The sequence below is a fragment of the Eumetopias jubatus genome, unplaced genomic scaffold, assembly GCF_037043125.1.
Source record: "Eumetopias jubatus isolate StellerSeaLion01/CBP00866 unplaced genomic scaffold, mEumJub1_p1.0 scaffold_4, whole genome shotgun sequence".
In the NCBI taxonomy this organism is placed as follows: Eukaryota; Metazoa; Chordata; class Mammalia; order Carnivora; family Otariidae; genus Eumetopias; species Eumetopias jubatus.
The window spans coordinates 162,322,220-162,334,569 of NW_028274810.1; the positions used below are offsets into that span (position 1 = coordinate 162,322,220).

The 12,350-nt window shown below is 34.0% G+C and overlaps 1 protein-coding gene across 1 annotated transcript; it reads right to left on the reverse strand.

Annotated features, from left to right (window-relative positions):
• Window positions 1-301: 301 nt before the first annotated feature.
• On the reverse strand, window positions 302-10,717 carry PKIA (cAMP-dependent protein kinase inhibitor alpha). Its single transcript, XM_028111625.2, has 3 exons — window positions 10,613-10,717; window positions 3,522-3,699; window positions 302-381 (listed from the first exon to the last, which is right to left on the reverse strand). Exons 1-3 carry the CDS (start codon window positions 10,715-10,717, stop codon window positions 302-304), a joined length of 363 nt encoding a protein of 120 aa, XP_027967426.2.
• Window positions 10,718-12,350: the final 1,633 nt, after the last annotated feature.

A 12,350-nucleotide genomic window follows, 5' to 3' on the forward strand; every position in this document is an offset into this window, starting at 1 on the left:
TCTAGGTCAGTGCTACTCTCTACAAGCATTTTATCATATGGTCAAGTGAAAGGATCCATATAAAAATGACATCCAAACACAAGTCACATGATTTCAACCATTGCTAATGACAGAGGTAGAGAAAAGTCTGTCTGCAGCCACAGCCTCTGCCCCCATTTTTAACATGATAATGAGCAGATTCCTACAATGCAGCACAGCTATTTTTCCCACCCCCTTTTCACTCTTGGAAACAAATTCATTCCAGCCAGGCCTGGAGATTTGAGACATTGTCAGATGTTGCTGAAGTTATCAAAGTGGGGTGTTAGCTTTCAGATTTTGCTGCTTCCCCCTGGGCTTCCCCACTTTGTTCTGTAGAAGTCCGTTGTGCATCTTCTTCACCTTCTGTAAGAGACAATAAAAAAAGGATAAAGGCAAAATAAAAAACTATTGCCTATATTTACTGACTCTTAACATATCATATTGGAAATTTCAGAAATACTCAAAAAGTCTGAAATTCTCATAGAGACAAGTGTATTTTTTTGGTAATCAATTCCTCAATTAGTGTTTCAAGGGCTGGCTAATTATGGTTCTATGAACTTGGGACAGCATGGCTCAAAAACAAAATAATAACAATTTTACAATGGTTAGTGATAATTTATGCTAGGAAATCTCAAGGCCAGGTCATGGCACTTATAGTTTCACAGGTTGCAGAAATCAGAAGTGATTTTAGGCAGAAATAAAAAATGGGAAGCAAGTTTACCGTTTCACTCCTGTCTTATTTTAAGAAATATTTAAAAATTGCATTTTATATTATTTATAGTACTTGTTGATAATCCACCTGATTTTTTAGAGGTTTAGTTAATTTAAATTAAAAGCAACAGTGGAAGATGAAAGGACATTATGTTAGCTCATTGGTCCCTTGCCAGATAGTTATGATGGCCTCTGGTCTGCCCTTAAAGAACATATGCACAATGCTAATAAAACCACTCTCATAATTGCATACTCAGCAGCAATCTCAGCTTGTGACATAGCAAACACTGAAATTAAACAACGCTTTCTTCCCATATTAGGTCACTTTATCTACAGTTCAATACTTGCAAGCTGTAGGCCAATCCTTGATTCAAAGATTCATATATCTGCATGTATTAGTTCATTATTAAGCAACCGATATAGCTTAGTGGACAAAATATTTTTGGATGTTCAATAACGTAAACTATATCAATGTTTGCTGATTGTTTGTTACCAACATTCAAATGGATAGAGGTGAGTGGGCCGTTCCATTCTTTAAATGAAAATGTTGAAAGGCAATTTCTCCTTTACTCTTAACAAGTATACACAAAACATTTCACCAGATACCATACTTTAGGGAAATTAAAAGCAGTTCTACATAAATATATATATATTCTGCTCCTAAAGGAGTTCTCAGGGTATGACTATATATATATATATATATATATATATGACTATACATATATATATATACACCCATACACACACACACACACACACACACACACACACATATAATGCTCATAAACTATTTTTGTTATTACTGCAATGAACAACCTCCCAAGATGTGTAGATGGCCTGAATCTGAGGTGTGGAGATTCGCATGCAACAAAAACGTGATAAATAAGAAAAGCTCTTGATAAAAGAATGAAGTCAAATTAGGGCAGATATAAGACAGCAGAATATATAAGGATGAAACTGACTGCTTAAATATAAGATGAGGAATTTGACTCCCATGAGGCTTGGGACTTTCTAGGTGTCTGGTAACACTTCTCAGGGCTTAGCATAATGCTGCAATTGCAGACCCGTTGCTAAAGAGATGCTTGTTAACAAGTCAAGGTAAACATGGGACAGCAATATTGAGTATAAACTAAAAAGAAGTTGAAACACTCATGAGTTACAGAGGAAGTCCTTCACAATACTCAGCTATTGATATTTCATTTGTCATTATATGTTTGTCAGTATTGCAGTTACTATTTTTAGTTCTTTATACTTAGAATAATAAAAAAGTTACTATTATTTATATTTTGGCTGGCTCTGGACTTTAGGTTTTGAAGACAAACAAAAATTTTCAGGGGCCTGGAGAATGGCAATTAAAATGTAGAAATGTTTAGAAAAGAAGGCATTTGGTGGCATAAAGGTATTTTAATTATTTTAAATTGTTTAATAATACCATTTGTATAAAATATAAAATTATTTTCTTATATTTATTAATATAAAATATCAATTTCAATTGTTATATAATAATTTAATATATTGTGTAAGATAGGTCTTGATGCTGATGAGTCTCAATTTTGGTGAAGACAAAAAAAGAAGAAATGAAACTGCTCTATTAATAATATTAGGGGTGTCTAAAATTAATGCAGATTATTTAAAATAGAATATTAACATATAAATAAAAATATAAATCTTATAAAAGAAATTAGCAAACTCTCAAAGACTACAGAAGAACTTTACTTACCTCATGCCACCAAATAGCAGTAATTCTCTAAGTCCCTTCTGAGAGCTGCTTTGATAAGTAACTTCTGGTAATTAATAATAGGGAAACAACAAAAGCTAAAATATATGTTAAGTCTGTATATTTCAAGGTGGTGATGTTAAAGTTTTATTTTCAATTTGAATTTGAAAAGACCAATCTATGACCTGCTGACCTTTAGCCACTGAATAAAGTACTATCCCTAGTACTTAGGGTAATATTGTTAAGCTGTTTCATTAACCTATACTCTGACTCAGTTTTCCAATAACTGGAAAGCTTTGTCATAAAAACTCTAATAGCAAAGAAGTACTGAGCGGTTACCATGAGCCAGAAACTGGTAAGTGCTTTTCATGTACACAACACTGTGGTTCCTTAATCATGAACTCCTTTTTTTCACTTTTAAAGGTTATTTTTATACAAGATTTGTTAGGGAAATACATCCAGTTTTAAATCTTGCAAAAGTATGGATGAAAGAACTATTGGGATTCATTTAAGTACTCAGAAGTACTTTGATATTACAAACTTGTTTTACTTTTCCATTGGTACTTGGGTAAGAAGAGTACAAAGCCCAATAATAAGACAAATTTTCCAAAAACCCATTCTATCATGAAAAGAAAACTGAAAGACCTTTTTACCTAAGACATTGATGTAACAAATTGTTTTACTTCCATTTTCAATAGAGACCTAGAGACCCTTTTCCTTCAAAATAGTTATTGAAATGTTATAGGTGGCCAATGTTACTGAAGGTAGGAGCTCCAACTTTGTTAAATATTCTCTGTAGAAATTTCAGAGCTTTTATGGAGATTAGAATTTTTTTAAAACCCATGTGCTTTATTGATTGCATTAGTAAAATAAAATTAAGAATTCTGCATTTGAGTGGGAAACCCTGTAAAGAGAAGTCACTGAAAATGGCGTAGTCCTTGACTTTCATCTTGCCTTAGACTGTTCTAACTCTACCAAATTACTTTCAAAGGTGGTTTTTCATGTTTTAATCCTCCTCAGTGAAATGCTACAAATAATCCCATGTTCACAGAGAGATGTGTGTCAAACAACTCACCTGTCTTGTTGATATCAAGACCTGCTAATTTCAAGGCTAATTCATTGCTGTTGCCACTTGCAGAGGAAACCAGGATATCATGTATTGCATTTCTTCTACCTGTTCTTCCTGAAGCAATGAAATCTGCATATGTAGTTTCCACATCAGTCATTGCTAACAAATATCCACATAGCAGGGACTACAAAACAAAGAAAAACTAATAGGTAAATATAATGTTGGTCAATGGTAACATTTAACAAAGACACTTGTTCAATTACTGGTCTAATATATGAATGTGAAATAATTGTCTTGCTGACGTGTTTGCAAAGCAAGTAATGCTTTAATCGTTGATCAAAGGTCAGCGAATTTTTTCTGTAAAGGCCTGGTAGTAAATAAATTAGGCTTTGAGGGCTATATGGTCTCTATTCCAATTACTCAATTTTGTGGTTATAGTGCAAAAGTAGTCCAAGTAAAATATGTTAAATAAATGTAATAAACTGTATTTGGAAAAATAGTAATAGGACCAGATTTGACCTGAATACTATAATTTGAGGAAACCTGATTAGGTCATAAAATTCTCCTTTTCTAATATCATTTTAGTCAGTCTTCAACCTCAGAGATAAGAACTTGAGAGCAGTAGCATACCAAGGTTGGGGTTGGAATGGAAGTGGTCCATCCTAGAGATAAGCAGAATGCAAGTACATTGTCTGCAGAGTCTAAGAACAATAATGAAATTGGACCAAAATTCAGTTTGCTTTTTATTATCACCATGTACCAGCAATTCTTTTTTTAATTTAATTTAATTTATTTATTTGAGAGAGAGAGGGAGTGCACGAGCATGAGTTGGAGGCAGAGGCAGAGGGAGAGGGAGAAGCAGACTCCCCGCTGGCAGGGACCCTGATGCAGGGGCTGATCCCAGGACCCCGAGATCATGACCTGAGCCAAAGGCAGATACTTAACTGACTGAGCCACCCAGGTGCCCCCCAGCAATTCTAAGCAATGTCAGTGACCAAATAACTGCTCCCAGTCCAGGAGGATGGTTCCCTGTGGCCCCTTTGTTAAGTCATTGCTTGAGAGGAATAACAATCCTTCTTGACTGAATCTTTGAAATAAAATGTTCAGGTTTAAAAAGGAGTCAATTAGGAGTGCCTGGGTAGCTCAGTTGGTTAAGTCAGACTCTTGATTTCAGCTTAAGTCATGATCTCAGGGTTGTAAGATCAAGCCCTTTGTTGGGCTCCATGCTGGGCATGGAGCTTGCTTTAGGGTGTCTCTCTTCTCTCCCTCTGCCCACCCCCAAAAAGGAGCCAATGAAAGTGAGTTTTCTAAAAAAAATATTTTCAAGGTAAAATATGATATATGTATTAACAAAAGACCACCAAATACAAATCTTTGGTTTTTTCTATGTTTAAATTTATGTCCTTCCTGGGGCACCTGGGTGGTTCAGTTGTTAATGTCTGCCTTCGGCTCAGGTCATGATCCCAGTGTTCTGGGATTGAGCCCTGCATCGGGCTCCCTGCTCAGCAGGAAGCCTGCTTCTCCCTCTCCCACTCCCCCTGCTTGTGTTCCCTCTCTCGCTTTGTCTCTCCCTGTCAAATAAATAAATAAAATCTTAAAAAAAAATAAAATCAATTTATGTCCTTCCCTAAAAGTCAAAAGAAGGATGGTAAGATAAGAAACAATAAATTTCTGTTGCATTAATTTGTTTAAACAGAACTTTAAAATAATTTCCCTCCTATTCCTAAATATTCCAATTACATTTTATTATAGTTTAAGATTAAAAACATATCAATAATCAAGAGAAAGGAATCTTTTCAAAGTGTAAGAAATAGGGGGGAAGCAAAAATGGTGGAACCTATACATCATCATGGGCATGCACACTTGCACTCTGAAATAACTTGATGCCATCTACACTGCAATTTAGGATGGCAGTCAGTTGCACATCCTTTTAGGCTGAGTTGCCCCAATGCATATTGATGAGGGAGCTATTAATTCAATCTGGAGAAAACTTTTATGTTTTCTCTTCTTTAAGAGGAAGCTGAAACAGGAATGAGGGAGGAATAGCATAATACACTTTTGAAATAGGAAATATATGTATGTACATGCTTACTGTGACTATATTATGAGTAACTTGGTTTCCATTCACTCAACTATATCTACCATTATTTTTTAAGGGAATATGATTTAATGGCTATTATTTTATTTAAAATTTTAAAATGCTCTTCAGAAGATCCTGGGTTTAGTCATGGAGTGACTTTTGGAAAATCACTTGACCTCCTGTTCTTCCATTTTCTAATATGTAAGGGGAGAGCTGAAAGGCATGATGATTAATCGCACTTCAAGTGAAGATGTAAAAACAATGATCACTTAAAACGATCTCATTTCTAAAATTCTGAATTTGGAGATTCCTTTCATGGCCATAACCACCTATTCTTTTTTTCCCCTCTTCCTCTTAATGAATCTGTTCTTCGCACTGGTTATATTTTTAATTCCTTTAACCCTTTCTCAGCTTCCTCCAGGTTCAGTCTGGATCAATCGCCAACCAATTTCATGTAACTTCTTTTTGGCATCAAGAAGGCCCTTTGACCTACTGTCACCTTGATCTTCCTAAGCCTCACCTAGGAAAACAGCATGGTGCACTTTCTCTGATCTCATTAACTGGGTAGCTTAGTGTTACCAGAAAAAGTCACAAAATTGTGCCAATTGGCTCAACTAGAAATTTTTTACTCTATTATTAGTATACACTCTGAGTTGTTCAGAAATTCTTTTGTTCACCTCTAGTTGACTCTTCCTTATGCTTTTCTCTGTGGGAAGGATTCCAAATGCTTTACAGGCCACACAACCAGATACCACCTGCCTTAAGATATGACTTTGCATCTTCCTTCTCTGAGAAGATATAGGACATCTGCTTCAAATTCTCTTAAATTTCTTCCTCTCTCAAACATATTTCTCTGTAAAACACTATTCTTTCTTTCCTAGATGAACTGGTTTCTTTCTTTCTAAGGCATGCTATTGATTCTATTTCCTGTCGCCTCCTATAGGACCTTGCTCCATTCATTCTTTGTTTTCCTCAATAATTTGAGTCTTCTTTCTCCTCTGCATTTCTCCCATAAGTCTGTAAGCATGTTCAAGTCCTCTTACTAAAAAAAAAAAAAAAAAAAAAAAACAAAACCAGAAAACAACAACAAAAAACCCAATCATTTAACCAAATATTCTTCCTCAACCTTCATACATCTTTACACAACCATCTCTTTCCTTTTTTAAATTTCTCAGAAAGGGTCAGCTACTTTTATTTTCTCACTTTCCTTGAACAAATCTTTAAAATGTCTGTATTCCATTGGCTTTTATGTAGTATGTTTTATGGAGATTACGTTCTTATGGATCACTAAAATGATTTGTATTAACATTAAGTTACTGCTTAATTATTACATTTCTTGTGAATGCCCATCCTGGTTTGATCTCTCTACAATACATGACATTGACAATTACATTCTCCTTGAAACTCTCCCCCAGCGCATACTGCAAGCTACAGAGGCAAGATTATTACAGGTAGTATTATAGATATTATAGCTATCTGGATTTGAACCTAGACTTTCCATTAAGTTGTTATGCTATATCTAATATTTCTGTACTCATTGTTTCATCTATAAATTGTCATAAATATACTTAGTTCTCAAGGCAGCTATGAGAATTTATTTGGATTACATATCCAAAGAGCCTAATACAATGTTAAGCACATGGTAGGTCCTGATAAAAAAACAAAAACAAAACAAAACAAAACACCACAGCTATCACCTTACCATCCTGGTTCCATCCTATTTGACTTTTGTATTCTTCACAGATTTCTCTTCCTAGGGAACATTTTGTAGGAATTTAAGGTCAGTCCTTGACCTTTTTTTCTTCTTTCCTGTCTAACTTGAAAAACTCATCTAATCCATGGCTTCTAATTCCTCACAATGGATAATGCAAAAGTATGCATCTCCTGTTTAGACTGTTTTAACAGGCACCTCACACACAAGGGCAACTGCTTGCTACATAGATATTTTCACCTGGTTTTGCATAAGCATTTCAAATTCAATAAAACAAAATAAGATGACAACAAAACATAGAATAAACTGGCCTTACTAATACACTATGTTGAAGCATACTTTTGCTTATTTCTTTCACTTGATAGCCATGTCTAATCACTTGCCAGGTCATGTTGATTTTTATTTGATGTCACTCATATTTGCTCCCTGTAAAACACAGGGCAAGCTCTTCCCAGGATTATTGCTGAGCTTTTCCACAATCTGGAAAGAACCCACTTTTGTTGCTTTAACTTCAATCCCTAACTCTCATACTTGGTACGTTGCAGAATAATGCAAAATATTTTTCCAGAGCTTCTCTGCTGCTCTATTGCTGAAGTCTGTGATTCTCCCTGGAATGCCTTCCTCTAACAAACTTGCTTGTTGAATTGCTTGTTGAAATGGACTTAGCCCTCAGAATTCAGCCAAATAAATGCCATCTTCTCTTTGTCTTCTTTTCCCTGTCTTTTCAGCTGGCACTCCCACTTGGGCCTTGATTTGTGCATTATAGGGCACTTAAATTCTAACTAGCATTTTAGTACCTCTCCTTCTAGACCGAACATAAGCTCTGACTTATGTTCGGTCAGGAAAATGTAGTTCCTGTCTTAGGAACTACATTTTAATGTTTTAGTTACATACAATTTCTAGTAGAGTCCTTTGCATACCGTCAGTGCTAAATAAAAGTATGTTGAATAAAACTAAACAATGAAGAAAAAATATATTACATCCTTCATCAGTAGCCACAGAGAACTTCCCTCTTCCCTGTTTATACTAAATTACCAAATCCTAAAAATCCAGAAATTTTTACAGGTGAGGAATCTGAGGACTAGACAATTCTATGATCTGCCCATCTTCACACATTTAATTAAGTGTCTGGAATGAAGGTCTAAAAGTCTCACTTCATTTTTCTACTTTACCAGCTTGCCTGTCTGTGAGTAAGTTGTAAGTTTGAATAAAGGTTTGACCTTGGAGTAATTCAGTGTTATTAGTTATAAAGATATTTTCATTATCTATTCTACCACCATTAACCAACACAGTATCTAATTTCTATGTTACTTTGACGATTTAGAATTGGACATGCATATCAACCTAATAAATATTATCTCATAAAAGTTAAGGAAAGGTGGAGTTACAGGAATAAGTTTGTCTAACAATCACTGTTACTGTCTCTCACTCTCAGTCTCTTTATGGCTTTTTAAAACACAAGCTTTTTTTTTTTTTTTTAAAGCACAACCGCTATCATTTCTCATCTGATAGCAATGCTATGGAGTAGGCTAAAATATCCTTATTTTCAGATGAAGAAAATAAATCTCAGAGATACTAAGTGACTGCTAAATAACACACAGAACTCTGACTTACCCAGGTCTATGGGTTTTGCATAGAAAGCATTGTATTTTGCAATAGAAGTTTTCCCTTTTTTGCCATTATCATTTTTATACATAGACTCATAATAATACATGTGACTGTGGGGGTTTAATATCTAATTCACTTTGCTTTTAATAGTTTTAAGGAGATTTTAATAGTTTTAAGGAGATTTGAAACAGATAAAAGTGGTGACATTTTCCATGACAAGATATGAATTAAAAGAATGTGTGCTGTGTTATGATTTGTATATCTGGGAATGTTAAAAGATCCTGGCAGTAATTCTGCTTATAAAGAGGGGAGCCAACAACTTAATTTGAATTTTCGCTTAGTGTTCTCTTAAGTAACAAGAACATGGAATAAGAAAGAAGGTTTTGACAGATGTAAGTGTATATTGTGTTCACCTTTAAAATGTGTATATATGGTTTTCAATTGGCTTGAAAGACACTAATGGCATTTGTGAGAAGAGCTCATTCCTATAAACTTCTCTCCTTAAGTACTTACAAAACATAGTTACTAGATTGCTGTGCTGAGTACTGGGCATTCAATTATGGTCCATTATAATTATTATTATAATAATAGTTATCATAAAAGTAGTATTTCATTTTTATTACATTTTTTTTCTCTGAACAATAGACTTATTTTTCACTAAAAAGAAAAATAGCTGACAAATAGCGCACATGTAAACACATGAATGAGGAAGAATACAATTACATTTTTAGACAAAATATATAGATGCTATGAACTCTTTTTTTTTTCCCCTCTCTTTCCATGATTATAGTTCTTTTAGTGAATTCCCATTAGGTGCTGAAAAAAGAGTTATTTTTACATGCATGGCAGCTATGTTATTTTTTCTTTCAGTTAAACAGACACAGCTCTTCAGTTTAGTGATATGACTACCAGAGACCGGAAATATCTTTGACACCAAATACACCACTGTATAATGACTTTGTAATTTTGCTTAGATATTCTGGGACGCTATTGCCAAATGATTATGTCTAATAGATACTCACCAAAAAATGATAAAAGTTAAAAAAAAAATCTAATGTCAGCAGCTGGTAGAGGTTTAATAGAGTAGTAGCAATTAGCACACATTCTGGCCTTATAAAAATAATTAGAATAAAACCTGCAAAATTTACCAAAAGTGGGCTCCACTAAAGTTTCCTGTTTATGTTGCTATAATTAGAATTTTGTAGATAAAGCAAAATGGTAGTACTAGATATAAACAAGATAAAATGGTTTTTTATTTTTTGTATCCAGTTAGAGAAAAAAAGCAAATTATACTAATATTCAGTCTGATTAGAGAGAAAGAAACACATTTCATTATTTAAGTACTGTACCATTTAAAGTTAGGTTAAATTTTAAACCATAAATCTCCAAATATTGATATCTAAAAAGCCAATCAAAATTCAGGACTAAGGAACAAGCTTGCTCTTTCTTTTCCCCCTTTTTAAAAAAATCTCACTTTCTCACTCTAACAAAAGAAACAGTATACTGGTATTCTAAAAATTCTTCATTTGTATAATGGATTTCTAAACTGAGATTCATGTTGGTCTTTCCCTTGTTTATGTCATTATCTTTTTAAATATCATATATACAAATTATTTGAGACTAAACCAAAAGATTTTACCCTTGTAGATTTCACAGATTTGAATAGATTGCAAGAGGCTAGGAAAAGTATGTACTTACGTCTCCTATATTAAATAAGTTGAAGCATTCCACATAGATGTGTATCTTAAAAGAAGTTGGGCGTATGAAGCTGCTAAAATGATTTTTATAGTGACATTGAGTCATGAGCCAAATGGTGACTAGATAACATGCTAATTTTACTCCTGTAAATGGGGACACATGAAATGAGACTCACAGACTTGGAAGAAAGAATGAAGAGAATGCCATCAGCAGGCACTGAAGTCTTCTCTCTAGTATGAATGGTATGATTTCTTTTAAGTTTAAAAGAGAAGGAAAATTCTTCCTGTCCTATATTACAAATGCAATTATATAACTTCTCAAAAGTGTGTTAAAAGCTTCTGAGTAGTTTACTATGTGCTTAGGGCTTGGTCTACATTAGTGTTTCTGGAGCATTTTGGTCTCAGATATCCATTACATTCTCAAAAATTATTGAAAACACTAGTGAGCTTTTGTTTATGTAGTTATAGCTGCTAATATTTATCATATGAGAAATTAAAACCGAAATATTTTAAAATATTTATTAATCCACTTAAAAATGTAAATAATAATCCTATTACATGTTTCCATAAATAATATATTTTTAATGAAATGAAATATATTTCCAAAGCAAAAAAAAAAAATAGTGACAAGAATGACACTGTTTTACATTTTGCAATTCTCTGGCTTAATTTTGTAAATGTCTGGCTTTATAAAAGACATCTGGTTTCTCATATCTGCTTCTGCATTCAATCTGTCTCAATATGCTGTTTTAGTTGAAGTATATGAGGAAAATCTGGACTCACACAGATTTTTTAGTTGGAAATGTTAGGAGAGTTTAAATAGCCTTTTCAGATGATTGTGGATTTTTTTTTTTTTTGCAATGTGGAATCTACAACCATATCAATATGCTTTCCATACTCTGTTTTATTAAAATCTATTGTCTGTCTTGTACTTTAAATGGACCTTTTGCTTATGCATATATATATACATATGCATACATATATGTGTGTGTGTGTGTGTGTGTGTGTGTGTGTGCACGCACACATTTAGTATCAAGCATTGGTCATTTGGAAGATACTGCTCACTGGGTTATGCAAAAATTCCAAATGGTACTGTATTATACAATATCACATATGTTAGTTACACCACCTATCTCATCAGAAAAGTCTTTAAGGATTAGGAAACTGACAAGTTCACAGGGGCAGATAGTAAGTTTTCCAAAATTGTAACTTTTGTTTGAAAGCTCAGATTTAATCATTGCCAATAGATACAGTTGGGTTTTGCTTCCCTTGAAGTGACAAGCTCATTTTGTTCATTTTTAAGAAAATCTCTGCCAAATATCCAAGTTTGAAAAAAAACACAGTTTGCCTGTCAGTTGTTCTTTCAAGTAAAAATGGTGACTTATGAAAAAGTGGCTAGTTCAGCTCTCAACCCCAGTAGTCACCCAAGTAGTTTACTGGAGACAACTATTCACTTTGGTACCTGGCAGAAGTGCTTCATGTGACTTCCTAGTTCATCACAAAGAGGTTAAACAGATCTGTCCTCAGGGGACAAGATTTGACACAATATTTGTTACTGCTTCATCAAGTATATCTGTAGGCAAATCTAGCATTTTAAAAATATTAACTGTGAGTGTGTGATGGTGAAGAATACCAGGGTTACAGGAGAGTTTGGTGTTGCAACTTGATAAGTGCTGAGGTGCTAGCAGTTTTTCCCACCAGGCTTCTGCACCATTAGTACAAATGACAGCCAAGTAAAA

Bases quoted from the DNA above. Each gene is read 5' to 3' on its own strand.
- PKIA (XM_028111625.2), bottom strand. From the start codon at position 10,717: ATGACTCAATGTCACTATAAAAATCATTTTAGCAGCTTCATACGCCCA. The intron at 3,700-10,612 runs GTAAGTACATAC...TTTGTTTTGTAG, and splicing joins ACTTATTTAATATAGGAGAC to TCCCTGCTATGTGGATATTT. The intron at 382-3,521 runs GTGAGTTGTTTG...TGTCTCTTACAG, and splicing joins TCTTGATATCAACAAGACAG to AAGGTGAAGAAGATGCACAA.